At 43.8% G+C, this 17,842-nt stretch overlaps 1 protein-coding gene across 1 annotated transcript in view; it reads right to left on the reverse strand.

The window, feature by feature from the left end:
* Positions 1-1,023: 1,023 nt before the first annotated feature.
* LOC134573280 (ficolin-1-B-like) overlaps positions 1,024-17,842 on the reverse strand; it is a 28,301-nt gene continuing 11,482 nt past the window's right edge. The window contains exons 5-10 of the mRNA XM_063432938.1: positions 16,869-16,904; positions 14,246-14,293; positions 5,411-5,538; positions 4,591-4,720; positions 2,333-2,467; positions 1,024-1,697 (exon numbers count right to left, since the gene is read on the reverse strand). Of these exons, the coding sequence (XP_063289008.1) occupies positions 1,438-1,697; positions 2,333-2,467; positions 4,591-4,720; positions 5,411-5,538; positions 14,246-14,293; positions 16,869-16,904 (737 nt within the window). The 3' untranslated portion in view covers positions 1,024-1,437. The remainder of the gene's footprint in view (positions 1,698-2,332; positions 2,468-4,590; positions 4,721-5,410; positions 5,539-14,245; positions 14,294-16,868; positions 16,905-17,842) is intronic.

Genomic DNA, 17,842 nt, shown 5'->3' on the forward strand with positions numbered 1-17,842 from the left:
TCCATTGCTCTGTCATCAGCATTCTATATTCAGAACACTGAAGTGGTCATGGTGTAATGTTATGCCATCACAGTGTAGATGTAAAATCAATACCATTATCCATTTTAATTTTGCTCTAAATACAGAATATCAGTACTGTTACGTGGGGCTGACAGAGCCAGTATTATCAGATTATTAAAAATGTGCTTGAAATCAGGTTGGTTTGTGCCAATCCTTTCATACACATTTGCAAGTCAAAAATCTGAGTTAATCAGAAATATCATGTCGCATACCCTCAGGACATCACTGGTTAATTATAGCTCTCCTGGTGCAAGATCACCTCCTTAAAGCACTGAAAGGGGTAAAAACATATTTTTAGGATGCCTTGAATGTCCAAACTTGAACTGTATGTAGTGCAATGTATCTTATTCGTTGGCAGGGGTTAGACATTGCAGAGTAACCCGGGAGTAGAATTCTACAGCTAGATTTAGTTTTCATGATTACATTTTCTTGGTATGCAGCACAGCACATTAGAAAAATAAACAGTTCACTTTTAGGCTATGGAATGCAGATGGCTTTTTAATTTATCTTCTAATACAGGATAAAGATATTTTAAGTGAAGTGAAGGTGGACAGAGGAATCGCAACATAGAAGACTTGTCACATTCAAAATCCCAAGTACTTTTTGTTGATAGAAATTACGTTTAACAATTTTATTGCATTACTAAGAAGAATGGCATGCAATTTTGATGTAACAAGTACAATAGGAGAACAAGTAATAAAACCACTAATAAAATAAACAAAAAGAACGTACACATTTACACTTCCCCACTTACACACAAAATATACAGAATACCGACCGGCAAGTAGTAGTATCACAGTTGATTCAAAAGTTGTGCAAATTCTTAGTTTTCCGTAGTTACTAATATTATCATAAATTGGGTCTAATTTAGGGAGCCAATTTGCTCTCTTATCCACATCCAAAGAGTGTTAGGATGGAAAGATTAATAATCTAAACTGCAAACATAATTTAAACAATTATTTTTATTGGAGACGGCGTAGTAATAAATCTTACAAACAAATATTTAAGCAGTGATTGCAGAATAAATGGACACTAGTCGGACATCCCTAATAGCCAAGTAGTCATAAATATAACTAGTGATACCTTCAACATGCAGCTCACTCTGATGTCCGGGTACCCTCTTCGTAGTCACCCACCCGTTCCCCTGAAATTGCCTCTCTTTACTTTATTCTCCCCAAATCCTTTATTGTTAAATTACTTGCTGTTCCCATATGTAGTTATCTTTTGACGATACCACACCCCAGTCACACCCCTAAAATTAAAGTTTCCCTCTTTGTCCATTTTAAATGTTGGCAGGTATGTACATATCAAGACATTTTGAGAAGGTAAAAATCAAAACAACAATACTCTTTGTGAATCAGGAGAAATCCTTGAATCTCAGTTCTCGGGGCGGAATTTCATTTCGGTGGCTTTTAACGAGTAGAAACTATCGTGGAAAGAGTGCCAGATGATTCCTTTACCCTTGATTTTGTGGGGACCTTTCAGGTATTCCCCGTTCAGGTGGGAAAAATGGCAAGACTCAAACCACCAGCCTCCTTTGAAGTAATTGGCGCAGCTTTCCATGTTTTTAGGAGACTTGTCATTGTTTCGATCTTTCGTTGAGAATGCCTGATTTTTTTCAATTTCCAAGGAATTACCTAAATAACAGAGAAGAGGATATTGACATGGTCAAGAAACAGCCATAAAGAAGAGGACAAATGAAATCATGTCCTAGTCGGTCCTTATTATTAATATTTCTCCAGTGAGAGATGTTCAGGGTTCCTTGCACTCTCAGTATTTCAAAGTTGTTATTAAATTACATTTTTGAAGACTCTAATTAAAGGGAATTTATAGTCCGAAAAATAAAAAAAAATCAGGATAAGTTCCCTTCTATTGTTGGGACCTCTGTCCACCCCCTTTCGCTGCTAAAAAGTTAAGTTAAATAAAAGTTAACCTCTGCTACAGCTGCCAACTCCTTCTCCTCCTTTATCAGAATGCCTACAGACATCTTCCACCATCTCTTCCAATTCAGTGGTTCTCTTAGAGAAGCGTTGGGGATGAGATAAGCATGGACAGCAAAAAATGCCACATTGCTCCAATCAAATGAACTCTGTGAGCAGCATTAGTTTGAAAACCGAGTTTGACAGTCCTTAGAGGTGTTTCTATTAATTCAGCACAATCTCATTGTCCACTTCATTGAGATACATCATTGCGATGTCCTCTAGTGGTCGTTTAAACAGCCTCACATTATAGAATCATTATTAACAAGAGGCACCTAATTTCGAATTGTTACCTGCAGTACCGCCAGCATAGCTGCTGTAACGCAGAACATAATTATCAGACTCATTTTCAATGTAGAAGTCTCTGTACGTAGCATACGTCGAATTTCCCTCAAAATCCGCTAGGTCAATACGGAGAATGAACGAACCTGTTGATTAAACAGGAAGATTAGATCACTTTATAGCTGTCAATAATAAGATTTAAATACTCAAATGATCAAGTCTCTGCCATGACCTCCACACTGGATAATGTTATAGAATTTACTAAATATCTCATGGGAGGTAAAAAAATATCAACTCACTAGTTCACAGCACATGAACCAGATTGATGAAATGGTAGCACAGCTTGATGTGTGACTCTCTTTATATGTGTGGAATTCTGGGTATAAAACAGATTAGTGTTATGCTCCTACAGTGACTGGAGGATGTGGGCTATCTCCCAAGTGTCCCTATTTAGGAGGGACAGTCCCTATTTTGGACCCCAAACCATTTTCTATCCTAATGTCCCTCTTGTCTAGGAGCTCCATATTGTTGGTGTGTCTGAGTGTATCACAGAGCTCCACAGCTGTAATACTCCCAGTAATGTGTCTGAGTGTATAACAGAGCTCCACAGAAATAATACTCCCAGTAATGTGTCTGAGTGTATAACAGAGCTCCACAGCAATAATACTCCCAGTAATGTGTCTGAGTGTATAACAGAGCTCCACAGCAATAACACTCCCAGTGATGTGTGTGAGTGTATAACAGAGCTCCACAGCAATAACACTCCCAGTAATGTGTCTGAGTGTATAACAGAGCCCCACAGCAATAATACTCCCAGTAATGTGTCTGAGTGTATAACAGAGCTCCACAGCAATAACACTCCCAGTGATGTGTGTGAGTGTATAACAGAGCTCCACAGCAATAACACTCCCAGTAATGTGTCTGAGTGTATAACAGAGCTCCACAGCAATAACACTCCCAGTGATGTGTGTGAGTGTATAACAGAGCTCCACAGCAATAATACTCCCAGTAATGTGTCTGAGTGTATAACAGAGCTCCACTGCAATAATACTCCCAGTAATGTGTCTAAGTGTATAACAGAGCTCCACAGCAATAATACTCCCAGTAATGTGTCTGTGTGCATAACAGAGCTCCACAGCAATAATACTCCCAGTAATGTGTCTGTGTGCATAACAGAGCCCCACAGTAATAATACTCCCAGTAATGTGTCTGAGTGTACAACATAGCTCCACAGCAATAATACTCCCAGTAATGTGTCTGAGTGTACAACATAGCTCCACAGCAATAATACTCCCAGGTTTGTGTCTTTATAAATAAATGTGTTTAGAAATCAGTCTGTGTAAATAACATACATTGTTCTTGTTATAAATTACATTTTAGTTGTATAAATTATTAGTAAATCACCTAAAATATCTCGGACCAGCCCAGCCCCTGATTACAATTAAAGTGCCGCTCTCTGTCCATATGAAATGTTGTAGGTGTGGGTTAGGAAAACAGGAACAGCTCAAAGCTGGCGCATGCTATTTCTATTTTCAGCATAAATTATATAAAATACAAGCACGTGTCTTATTAAAATTACAGGTATTTCTCAGTTAACGACTTACCAGTTTAATGACTTTAGTGCAGGGAATCCCCGAATCTGAGTCTCGGGAATGCCCTCAAATCTATGTTCTATGTTTCCTCAATTCCCTGTGCTAACGAGCTGGTCTATGTTCAAGGGAATTTTCCCCGAACATAGATTTGAGGGATTCCCCACGCTCGTGAAGTGGTCTATGTTCAAGAGAATTCCCCGAACATAGGCCTGCTCCCTAGCGCATAGGGGACTTGGTTGTCACGCCGGTCTGAGGGATCCTCACTTACAGACCAATTTGCTTAATGACCTAGTCGTAGGAACGGAACTCGGTTGGTAAGTGAGGAGTGCCTGTATATATTAAAATAGTGAATATATCATTTCATATAAATTTTGATATATATTTTACAGAACATGCATACAGTTTTTAAGCTCCAGGGATCTGTCTAAATTTTTTTTTTCCAGGAGTCATTTCTGCTTTACCTACAATGTAAATATACATATTAATGTTTTAGGTAAAATACACAATTCTATTATAATTTTTAGATGTAAGAGTGGCTGATTTGGCAGATTTAGCCAAAAGCAAAGTAGGCACATGAAAAAAAGGTTTTGGGTCTGACTACCTAAATTCCACCCATTTTATCTTATCTCTTTTAGCATTTAGGAAAGTGAGCTTTAAATGCGAACTTGATATTTTACCCTTTGCTGTTAGACGGCGGATGTTATTGTTTCCGAGCCAAAATTCATTGAATTGGCTGCCGAACCCTTTTTTGTAGCTGTCCCAGTCCCGGAAAAAATCCAAAGAGCCGTCACTTCGTTTCTGAAAAACCTGAAAGAGAAAGCATGGATTTATTTTTGTTAATTGTCTGGATCAAGCAGAATTAATATTTATTATTGACGCTTTGCAAACCCAATATCAAGAAAACATTAGACGAGGTTAACTAGTTTACATTTAAGGTTACCTATTTTGAACATTTTGTAATACCATTGCTTGTTAAGTTAACAGAACACTCTGGACACCATGACAAACGTATCAGAATCAAGTTGTTGTGGTGCTAGGAGGACCCTGGTGCTGGCTTACCTTCAGGAATTAAATTGTTCACAAATGGTTTAATCCCAACGTCTTCTCTCCAGCACCATTTAGCTCTGCACTGTCCTTCTGCTTCTCTGGGATTCTTTAAACTGGATGAATGGTTCAACCCCTAAAGATAAGCCGGCACCAGGGACGTCCTGGCTCCATAACAACTTTGTTCTGATGAAGTTTTTATGGTGCTCAGATGTCCCTTTTAAGTACATTGTGCGATAAGTATGCAGTGAAAGAGATCACATATCACAAGACATATCTTCAGACAAAATCACAAAGGAAGACATGGAAGCTTTACCATCTGGTAGGAGGAAATAGGTAGGAAGTAGGTAGGAGCAATGTTCATGCACATAGCATTTGATAGGTTCTCCCCCCACCATTTTCTTATAACTGCTCTCCTTAGAAGAATGTGTGTGTTTAAGTCTCAGTACTTACGATCCATCCTCCACCATCAGTTTCCATGTCACATAGAACAGTCAGCGGTTTCCCCTCCTCTGGGTATATGGTGTACCAACCAGTAAGAGAGAAACCGCTGTTGAGAAGTTCTAGACAATTTTGAGGACCTAAAAGAAAAACAGATACAAACTCATACTGGATTTCTCAAAAAGCAGACTACACAAATGCTATTGAAAAACAGTAGATGCTTTTTCTTGAAATGTCCTGTGGCTCGTATTAAAGTCTAGGACAAAATAACCAACATGGAAACATTTACTATTATTAATGTTTTTTTCTGCAATTTATTTATGAAACTATAAATAATTATTAGTATTATTGTTAAAGCCACAACAAATTCCTCAGCGTTGTACTATGGGTGGACTAATGGACAAGTATTTGCAACAAGACGAGTTGGACGCACAGGAACATAAGGGTTGAGGGCCTTGCTCAAACCAGCTTACATTCTAGAGAGAGCTGGGGTATAGTGACACAAGAGATAAGGGAAGGATGTATTTCACGTACGGGAAAAGTAGGTTGCTAGAATAGTTTACAATGAATGCTTAGTTTTTTTTTTTTTTTTTATGACACAGTTGCAGGAGAGGAAGCAAGGTCGGTTATTAAGATGAAGGGAGGGAAGGCAGTTTAATTTATATGCTTTCCTAAAGAAATACATTTTCAACAATCATTTAAAGGAATGGAGACAGGGTGAGAGAATGGAGCAGGGAAGGGAGTTACATAGGAACTGTGCAGCCCTAGAGAAGTCTTGAAGGTGGGTTTCATAGGTCCAGCCAGAGTGTGGGGGCTGAATGGGACATACTTGTGTATTAGTGAGGATTAATCGATAGGAGCAGTGTTATTTAGTAAGAGATTTGTAACCAAGTACCAGAATTTTTAATTCAGCCCCCAATCTTATGGGAAGCCAGTGTAAGGACTGACAGAGGGGGAGACATGGGGAATGCAGGTGGACAGGAAGATGAGGCTCGCCACCGCATTCATTATAGATTATAGTAGGGCAAACTGAGAATGCGTAAAACCACGAGAAGCAAATTGCAGTAATCAATGCGAGAGAGAATTGCACATTGGACAAGCACCTTAGTTGCCTCTAATGTTAGATACGGGATGATAGCTATGTTTTTGAGATTGAAGCAGCAGGATTTGTTGATTGACCGAACATGAGTGGTGAAGGAGAGGTTGGTGTCAAAGGGAACACCTAGGCAGAGAGCCTACGAGGTAGAGCGGATGGAATCGCCATTGACTTTAAGGGAGACAGACATAGGAGTAGCAACACTTGAGGGAGGAGAGATGAGAAGTTCTGCTTTTGACAGGTAAAATTTTAGCAGAGAGGCAGTCAGAGGCATGGGTCAAGAGGGATGGGAGAGGACAGGTAGATTTGCATGTCATCCGCATAGAAATTATATTGGAAGCCAAAGACGCTGATGAGTTTACCAAGGGAGACAGTATTAATCAAGAACAGTAGGGGATCATGGACAGAACCTTGTGGAACACACACATAAAGGGATTCAGGATAAGAGGAAATGTCAGAATAAGAAAGACTGAAAGAGCACTGGAAGAGTTGGAGGAGCACCAGGAGAGATCAGTATCTTGTAGACCAAGATTACAGAGGATGAGAAGAAGTTGTCGATGATTGAAAGAATGTTCAAAGATAATTAGAAGAGAGTAGTGACCACTGGATTTAGCAGCAATTAAATTGTTGGATACTTTGGTCAGGGCCGTATTGGCGCAGAATCCATACTGATTAGATTTAACCTGTAAGGACCAAACTTCTGGAAGAAAAGGGAATCATGACATGTCACACATGTCATGTGTCCTTAAGGGGTTAAGGTTGAGTAGGTCAATCTCGCATACACAACTCTCTCAAGGACATTGGAGGCATATGGTAGTAGGGTGGTAGTTGGATGGGGATTCAGAGTCAAGGGTCAACTTGTTTAGGATCGAGATTACAGTTGCAAGCTTGAAGGAAATATGCCAGAGGAGAATGAGAAATTGAAAATTTTAGTGAGGGGCACAGAAAGAGAAGGAGACAGAGCAGGAATTAGATATGAGCGAATAGGATCAAGAGAATAGGTGGAGGGGCAGGAGAACTGAAGAAGAGTAGAATCCTCCTCTGGCATAGCAGATGCGAGTGAGCATAAAACAGAGGAGGGAACGGGGTTGGGGGAAGTATTGGTACAGTTAACAGAGAGGTTAGAGATCTATTCCCCAACTGCGGAAATCTTCTCAGTGAAGTGAGTTGCGAGGTTTGCAGCAGTCAAGTTATTTGGAAATGATAAATTGTCACATTTTTGCAGAGAACACTGTAACGGAATGCGATAGTATAGTCCACTATTTCCGTTGGTATCCCAGGTAATCCACAGTCAGAGGTTAGAAAGCAAGGCAATATTCCCAATCCTCCCAATAACCGGACGAAACACAGTTTGGGAGTCAACTAACTGGCTTTATTCACAGTGGCATATTTATACAGTTCCCCATGCAAGGGGTTTCCATACAGTGAATCCAGGGGATTTCTCCGATCATGCAATATACTTTTCCCAACAGGCTTTGCTGCACGAGAGGGATACTCCCACTAAAATGGACGATTAAGTGGATTATCCCCTCGTGCAGCAGAACTGACAATTTGTATTAAAATATGGTTTTTACGTTGTATTCGGCAGATTTATGTGACCGGACGTTCGGTAGATAGCTGGGATCTGAGCGCATCTTTTGGGAGAATACCGCTCAGCTCCCAGCTGAATTGACCGAACACCGCATGAAATACGTTTAACCATCGAGTTCGGTTTAAAACTACCGAACACCGATGGGGAACACAATGTGAGCAGAGCGGAACTCCCGAACGCTCTGGAAGTCCAGCGGTGTTCGTATCATCGAGTAGCCGTTTTTAGTACCAGGCGCTCGACGACCGAACACCGCTGGAGAGATCCTTTGATCCAAGATGGCCGATCGCCGCATGGTCGGTAGTCGAACGACGGCCACCTAGGAGAGCCTTTAATTACCGATTGCAACATTGTTGCAATCGGTTAATGAGTGCCACACGACTCTAAGCGTGTGGTCTACCTGGGGAGCCCGTATTCAGTTGGCGAACGGCCCGGATAGCCGCAATTCGTCAACCGAAGGGTTTGCATGCTGGTAGCTTAGGGCTGCCAGCATGCGAACGGTCATAGATAATACACACACAATGTAAAATATACAGTCCCCCCCTTTCAGCCTATGGACAACCTTGCTATATCACAGTCCAGAAGTGGCTAGGTTTGCCACAATGCTCCCCCAGAACCAAGCCGGCATACACAGTCTGATCCCAATGGAACGGCTTGGGGATGTCCGGGGGAGTACTCACAGATCATTTTTCAAGTTCAGTCTGTCTAGATAACCCGTCGGCGTTACCGTTTTGTTTCCCTGGCCAGTAATGAATTGTGAAGTCGAAGGGCTGTAGCGCCAAGCTCCAGCGCAACAGCCTGGCATTGTCCCCAGCCACACCAACGGGTTGTGATCTGTGAGTAAGGAAAAAGGTTGTCCATACAAATACGGCTGTAGCTTTTTGAGGGCCCACACCACGGCCAGGCATTCTTTCTCAATGGCGGCGTAGCTCACTTCACGGGGCAACAACTTTCGGCTCAAGTAAGCTACGGGGTGTTCTCCGCCATCTGCTCCCACTTGGCTCAGCACTGCCCCCAATCCAAACATTGAAGCGTCTGTGTGGACAAGAAATCTTTTAGTTGGATCAGGAGCAGTAAGTACAGGAGCATTAGTTAAAGCGGTTTTGAGTTGTTGAAATGCCTGTTCACACTCTGGGGCCCAGACAACCTGTCGGGGAAGGTTTTTTCTGGTCAGGTCCGTCAGGGGTTTGGCCAGGGCGCTGTAGTCGGGTACAAATTTCCTATAATACCCTGCAGTCCCTAGGAAAGCTAGCACCTGTGTTTTGGTCCTTGGGGTAGGCCACTTTGCCACGGCCTCAATTTTGGCTGGCTCGGGTCTCTGTTGCCCACACCCCACTCGGTGCCCCAGATACTGCACTTCAGCCATCCCTATGTGGCACTTACTGGGCTTTAAGGTTAACCCTGCCTCCCCAATACGATCCAAAATAGCCCCTATATGGTGTAGGTGTTCTTCCCAGGTCTGGCTAAATATGGCTATGTTGTCTAAGTAGGCACAGGCATACTCTTGAAAGTCGTCCAGTAGCCGATCTACCATCCGCTGAAAGGTAGCCGGAGCGTTTTTCATTCCGAATGGCATGACCTTGAACTGATACAGGCCAAACGGAGTGACAAACGCCGACTTGGGGATGGCATCATCGGCTAGGGGAATTTGCCAGTATCCCTTACACAAATCAATGGTAGTGAGATACTGGCCCCGTGCCATCTTATCTAACAGCTTGTCTATCCGGGGCATCGGGTAGGCATCAGACACCGTTTTGTCGTTTAGCCTCCGGTAGTCGACACAGAACCGGGTCGTGCCATCCTTTTTAGGTACCAGTACTACCGGCGATGCCCAGGGGCTATCGGAGGGTTCGATAACCCCTAGCTGTAACATCTTGTCTATCTCTGCCTTCATATGGGTCCGGACTGACTCAGGGACCCGATAGGGAGCTTGTCGCATCGGTAGCTGTCCCGGGGTTTCAACTCGGTGGGTGGCCAGCGGAGTGTACCCAGGCAAATTGGAGAAGGTAGCCCCTTTAGCCACAATCAGCTCTTGTACCTGTGCACGCTCTTGAGGGCTTAGCCGCTCCCCCAGCTGAACCCCCCGGGAGGGCTCTATCGGCTCCTCCGGTTCTAGTAGGTCAGGCAGGGGCAGATTCTCTTGATCCTCCGAGGCTGAGGCGCAGATCGCCGTCACATCCTCTACCCTCTCATGGTAGGGTTTGAGCATGTTCACGTGGAGCATGCGTCTCTTCCCTACCCCTGAGCAGGGGCCAATCACATAGGTGGTGTCGCATCTCTGCTCTACCACCTGATATGGGCCTTGCCAGATGGCCTGCAGCTTGTCTGTGCGGACGGGCTTTAAAATCAAAACCTTCTGTCCCACCTGAAAGCTGCGGTCTCTGGCTCCCCTATCGTACCAGCGCCGCTGGCGTTGCTGGGCCGCCTGAAGGTTGGTGCGCACAGTCTGGGTCAGCGCCTCCAGACGGTCCTGGAACTCCAGTACGTATGATACGATAGGGGTTCCATCTGTGTTACTCTCTCCCTCCCAGTGTTCCCTAATCAAATTCAAGGGCCCCTGCACCCTCCTCCCAAACAGTAATTCGAACGGGGAGAATCCTGTCGATTCCTGGGGGACCTCTCTATATGCAAAGAGCAGGTGAGGTAGGAACCTCTCCCAGTCCTTGTGAGTTTCTCCGAACGTACGAAGCATCTGCTTCAGCGTACCGTTGAATCTCTCGCATAGGCCATTGGACTGGGGGTGGTAGGCGGAATTGACTATCGGCTTAATGCCACATACCCTCCACATATGTTGGGTGACCTCGGCAGTGAATTGGGTGCCCCGGTCAGATACTATTTCTTGGGGAAACCCCACTCGGGAGAATACCTTCATTAGGGCTTCAGCTACTGTCTCAGCGTGAATATTAGTGAGCGCTACGGCCTCGGGGTACCTAGTGGCGCAGTCCACTATGGTTAAGATATATCTTTTCCCAGAGGGGCTGGGCTTTGGCAGGGGTCCACTATGTCTACGGCTACCCTGCTGAAGGGCTCTGCAATAATGGGCAGGGGACATAGCTTGGCCTTGTGGCAATCTCCTCGTTTACCTACTCGCTGGCAAACGTCGCAGGAAGTGCAATACTGTCGCACGTCCTTGGAAATTCCGGGCCAGAAGAAAGCATGGGTTAGGCGATACCTGGTACGGGTCATCCCTAAGTGTCCGGACAAGGGAATATCATGAGCAATTCTAAGCAGCTCCTGTCTATATTTCTGGGGCACCAATAACTGTTTTGTGGTCATTGTGACGGACCCCCCCACTTCCCTCTCCGCGATGCGGTATAATAACCCTCTCTCCCATGTGTACCGCTCCCCCTCTAGCCCTGCCTGGTCAGTGTGTACTCGGTCCCGATATACTTGTAGGGTGGGGTCGGTCTTTACCTCTGCCTCAAAGGTAGTCGGGGTATCCCAGGACATGTGAGTCGTGTGGGGGTTATGGTCTCTTACCTGAGCCTCAGAGTGTATTGGTGGAGCTGTGGTGCGAGCCTGCTGACGGGTAGTCACTGGATGGGCTTCCTGGTATGGAGCCTGGGGCATAAAAGCAGAAGTCATCTGGCCCAAGTCATTCCCCAATACGACATCTGCGGGTAAATTTTGCATAAGCCCCACTTCCACAGTCCCTTCCCCCACACCCCAATCCAAATGTACTTTGGCAGTGGGCAGCCTGTATACTGCTCCCCCTGCCACTCGCACTGCCACGGATCCTCCAGTGTGGGTTGAGCCAGGAACTAAATGTGGTGCAAGTTAGGGTGGCCCCGGAATCTCGGAGCCCATGTACCTCCTTCCCTTCCAGGGTCACTAGCTGGTGATGATGCTGCCGGTTGTCAGTGGCCCGGACTGACATCACCTTGTGGAGCACTCCTAGAGGTTCCTCGGTCTGGATGCTCAGTATTTCCTGGGTGGCCGGGGCTACTTGGTAGTGATGAGCAGCGGCCCTTGGTGCCAAGTTTTGTCGCACCTGGTTCCACGCTTGTCTGCTCCTGTTCTGCATGCACTCTCGGGAGATGTGTCCCCACTGTTTGCAGGTGTGGCATTGGATGTTAGCCTGACCATTGTATCGGGAGGGGGGTGGTGGATTACTTGGCGTGAACCTGGCCAGGGGTATGGTGGGGCCAGTAGGAGTAAGGTTACTGGGTGGCCCGGCGGGTCGAGAGTAAGTTTTGCTTTGGAGTCCGTGATGCCTCTGGGCATCGAAATGTTGATCCGCTAGTCGAGCAGCTTCGGTTAGGGTGAGGGGTTTTCGATCTCTCACCCATTCTTGCGCCTCTGGGGACAAGCCATTAAAGAATTGCTCCAGCAGCATTAACTGCCGCAATTCTTCCATCGTGGTAGCGTTGCTGGCTTGTATCCAGCCTTCTGATGCTTGGTCCAGCTTGTGCGCCCACTCCGCATGAGAATCTTTCTCGGGTTTGCGCAAGCCTCTGAACTTGCGCCGGTATGCCTCTGGGGTAATGGCATACCTCTCTAAGATCGCCCTTTTTACTTTTGGGTAATCTTTGCTGTCCTCTCGGGGCACAGCGCGGTAGGCTTCTGCTGCCCTACCCGATAATTTGCCTGCCAGTAGCGGTACCCATACTGCGGGTTCCAAGTCGTGTAAGTCACACAGCCTCTCGAAATCTTGTAAATACCCGTCAATCTCATCCTTTTCTTCACAAAACACTTTAAATGCGTGATGTGGGATTTGGGGTTTTACCTGTCCGTATATGGAGGCAGTAACAGACTCTGCCCTGGGCGGTGTCTCCGGAGTGCGGTTTGCCATCAGATAATCCTGTACATCTGACATCAGCACGGTCAATATTTCCAAGGGTACTGGCTGCGGCAGAAATTCCATCCTGGTTCTCAGCTCTCTCTGGTATGGGGTCTCTTCCATGGCTGGTGGAGGTGTAGCGCTGCGAGCTCGGTCTCCCTCCATCAGTTCAGTGATCAGCACAGCTTTGGATTTGTTGCTGGATATCTTACCCCTGGCTTCCAGTAGCTCCTTTAATGTCTGCCGTTTCAGTACGGTATAATCAATCTCCATACGAATTGCCCTTGCTTTCCTTGTTCGGTAGTTTCAGTTTACACGAACACTGCTTTTCGGCTGTAAGGTTTGGATCCCGTCGCTTGCCACCAATTGTAACGGAATGCGATAGTATAGTCCACTATTTCCGTTGGTATCTCAGGTAATCCACAGTCAGAGGTTAGAAAGCAAGGCAATATTCCCAATCCTCCCAATAACCGGACGAAACACAGTTTGGGAGTCAACTAACTGGCTTTATTCACAGTGGCATATTTATACAGTTCCCCATGCAAGGGGTTTCCATACAGTGAATCCAGGGGATTTCTCCGATCATGCAATATACTTTTCCCAACAGGCTTTGCTGCACGAGAGGGATACTCCCACTAAAATGGACGATTAAGTGGATTATCCCCTCGTGCAGCAGAACTGACAATTTGTATTAAAATATGTTTTTTACGTTGTATTCGGCAGATTTATGTGACCGAACGTTCGGTAGATAGCTGGGATCTGAGCGCATCTTTTGGGAGAATACCGCTCAGCTCCCAGCTGAATTGACCGAACGCCGCATGAAATACGTTTAACCATCGAGTTCAGTTTAAAACTACCGAACACCGATGGGGAACACAATGTGAGCAGAGCGGAACTCCCGAACACTCTGGAAGTCCAGCGGTGTTCGTATCATCGAGTAGCCGTTTTTAGTACCAGGCGCTCGACGACCGAACACCGCTGGAGAGACAAAGGATCCAAGATGGCCGATCGCCGCATGGTCGGTAGTCGAACAACGGCCACCTAGGAGAGCTTTTAATTACCGATTGCAACATTGTTGCAATCGGTTAATGAGTGCCACACGACTCTAAGCGTGTGGTCTACCTGGGGAGCCCGTATTCGGTTGGCGAACGGCCCGGATAGCCGCAATTCGTCAACCGAAGGGTTTGCATGCTGGTAGCTTAGGGCTGCCAGCATGCGAACGGTCATAGATAATACACACTCAATGTAAAATATACAGTCCCCCCTTTCAGCCTATGGACAACCTTGCTATATCACAGTCCAGAAGTGGCTAGGTTTGCCACAAACACTTTAGGGGCTCACATAGAATTCTATATAATTGTACTTTAAGAAAAAAAGTCTTACCTTTAGATTCGTTGACGCAATCTGATTCCTCGATATCTCCCTTTTCACCTGTGTGGATAAAGATAGAACATAAATATGGGCTATAATATACATTAAAAATACGGTTTCTACATTTTTCAAGATTCTACTGAATCTGGAGTGGTAAATTAATATCGAAATATATACATACATGATTTTGAATTATGGGATATGAAGACCAAGTATGATGCAAAGACAAATGTATGGTTTCTGGTTACATAGATTGATATTTTTCCTATTATGATGTTGCAGCAGTGGTAACATCACTCTGCCTTATTCCCAGGTTTAAATCCTGGTCAGGCCATCTCACCAGTAAGTGTCTTTGGGCAAAACATGTATTGATATATATATGCGCCTCAGACCCTCATAGATTGTAAGCTTGTTTCATCATAGTCTTCTTCACCTATAATTATCTCCTTTTTATAATAGTAAAGCACCGTGGAATATGTTGGAGCTATATAAATGCTATAGAGATTTATTGAATGTTGTATAGAATATTAAACTTTGCACACATCTCATAGAATCTGATCATACAACACAATCTATTTACATGCAATAAAAACAAACAAATGATTAGCGTAAAGGCGCTATATGGACAAGACAAGTCAGTGATGCTGAACTCCACTGTGAAATCAACCACTAAATTTCACAAATTGATGATGAAAAACACGATAACAAATGGTGGACAGCACACTTGTGTACCATAAACACATAAAACCAATAATTAGTGTGGAATGTGACAGTGAATCCAGCTGTCACTATAAGAGAAGTGCCGTCTTTGTCCCCTCGTAACGTCTTACCCCTTACCCCTTCTAACCCCCTCATTTGAGGAGTAATATTTCCAGAGAGGACAAAGATGGGGCCTGGAACTTACATGATACCTAGGAGGAAACCAGGAGTTCAGAAGGGGTCTGTAAAGTGCCAGAAATGATGCGGCAAGCCTGAGAAGGCAGGTCGTGAGTAGATTTTGGCCCCAATTTTCCACTTCTATGAATGGAGACTTAAACAGCTTTTGTCAATATTCACCTGAGGAAGGCACACCAGCCGAAACATGGTGTGCTATATTCGGGACTTGAAGGACTTTTATGCTACACCTTACTTTCTGCAATATAAGACTGTTACGTTGTTGTTTAATACATTTGTGTACTCTATGTTAACTTGATGCTTGTCATTATCATTCATTTTGGGAGGATTCAACATCAGAAGATTTAATCAAGGAACTTTACCATCCCACATTGGTTTACTTGAGCCAGTCATGTACAGGTTCATACAAAATGTGAGTGGGATGCAATAAAGATTAACCTTCTATTGTGTTAATAGATACTGTGTACAACTATATTGCCCTATATCAGTGTTTTATCTTATAGTGACAGCTGGAATCACTTTTATATGGGTATATTCTTTATTTATGAATCAATTCACTGTCGCATTCCACACAATTTATTTATATCCTGATGTTGTGTTCCAAGCAAAGGTCATGTTTTCACCATCCCATTCAGGAACTTTCACTTTGTGGCCACCCTGGACCTGTGCGTATTCTGCAAGCCCTATCTCTTGTCTTATCACAGCTCCTTCATAAAACCACGAATATTGCCCTTGATAGGCTACTAATGCCAGCTATGGTGTGGCTGCTATCAGCTTGGGAAGTAGTTCCTTTTACATTATCACCATTAAGGCTTACCAGATTATCTTGTATGGCCATATGAGTTAAACTTGTAGAAACCAAAAAAACACGATTCAGTTGTTTTCTGTTGCTTACAGTAATTACTTCTGCCAAATATTAAAGGGAATGATAGGGGAAACTAACCAAATCTATCTTACTCCACAAGTAAGATAGATTTGGTTAGTAATTTCCCCACCTTTTAAAGGACTGCCCTGAATCATGTCCTTCTAGGCACTTAGCAAGCTGGGTAACAGGTCTGGGATAATACCTTCATTAAATCTCACAGACATTAACTCATACTAAAACATTAAAGGACCACTCTAGTGCCAGGAAAACATACTCGTACTCAGGGTCCCCCTCCCGCCCGGCTCTGGAAAGGGGAAAAGGGGTAAAACTTACCTTTTTCCAGCGCTGGGCGGGGAGCTCTCTGCCTCCGATCCTCCTCCGTTCCGCCCCGTCGGCTGAATGTGCACACATTCAGCCGGTCACATAGGAAAGCATTTATAATGCTTTCCTATGGACGCTTGTGTGCTCTCACTGTGATTTTCACAGTGAGAATCACGCAAGCGCCTCTAGCGGCTGTCAATGAGACAGCCACTAGAGGATTTGGGGGAAGGCTTAACCCATTAATAAACATAGCAGTTTCTCTGAAACTGCTATGTTTATAAAAAAATGGGTTAACCCTAGCTGGACCTGGCACCCAGACCTGGCATTAAGCTGAAGTGGTCTGGGTGCCTAGAGTGGTCCTTTAAGGGCAAAACACCATACAGAACATTTAAAGAAGATGTGAGTCTAGACCCTTTCCCAAAAGGGTTCCATGCACTCCAACATATCATTCAAACTACAATGTAGAAAGACTCAGGTGATGGTTTGAAATGATTGAACTGATTCAACCGATGTGAATTATCTTTATTAAGCAATAGTAAGGTGAATATTCTTTACCTTGAACTCCAGGCAATCCACTGGGTCCACTGTCACCTGGGAAGCATAGAGTAGATATTATAATCTCTGTGATGGTCATGTTAGGAAGATGCCCATCTCTTAATTATACTATGGTATCATACCTACCATTCAGGGTTATTCAGTAAATTGGTCATTTCTGGGAATTCACCAGAGAGTAGTAATTTTATGAGGACATCACAATTTATATATAAAAGTAGCTGAGCTGTAATATGTTTATAGTTTGCCTATTTTGGGCAAAACATTTATTTCATGGTTTAATGACTAATTAAAAAATAAATAATTAAAAAAAAACAACTCTAAATTTCATTCAGCTTCTTTCTTTTGGAAAAAAAAGATGCATGTAGGTGGGATTAAACATTATACTGAATCCTTTGGCTTATAATACCTAATAAAAAAAAACCAGACAATTAACAACATTAAACATAACAGACGGGATCATCAAATATTTTGCTTATGGGTGTTTCAAAGAAATCTGCTTGTAGTTTGGGGAATGCAGATTCCCCAAATATCACTGGAATGTGTAAATTATGTCTGTTTTAGACATATAACCCAAAACCTACCTTCCCTACCTGAATGCAATGAAAACCATATAACCAATGCCGCTAGAACATGCACACAAGGACACATGACGTGTGTGACATGTCATGATTCCCTTTTATTCCAGAAGTTTGGTCCTTAAGGGGTTAAAACATAAGCAGTATAGTGGAAGGTACATTTCGCCACACTGTGTTAAGTTATGTGTAATGCAACATACTAATCCAATTAATTTCCTAGTCAGCACTGTCAACAAGGGAAACACTTAAAGAGTATGTTATTAGGCCATGTGATCCTTCTAACCAGACATCATATTTAAATAGATTTTTTCCAGTATCACCAACAAAGCAAATTATTTCATAAAACCACAAAGGAATCAGGACAATTCTTTTTGAAGTGGTTTATTTTTTCCCGTTCTT

The sequence above is a fragment of the Pelobates fuscus genome, chromosome 9 (genome assembly GCF_036172605.1).
Source record: "Pelobates fuscus isolate aPelFus1 chromosome 9, aPelFus1.pri, whole genome shotgun sequence".
Taxonomy (NCBI): domain Eukaryota; kingdom Metazoa; phylum Chordata; class Amphibia; order Anura; family Pelobatidae; genus Pelobates; species Pelobates fuscus.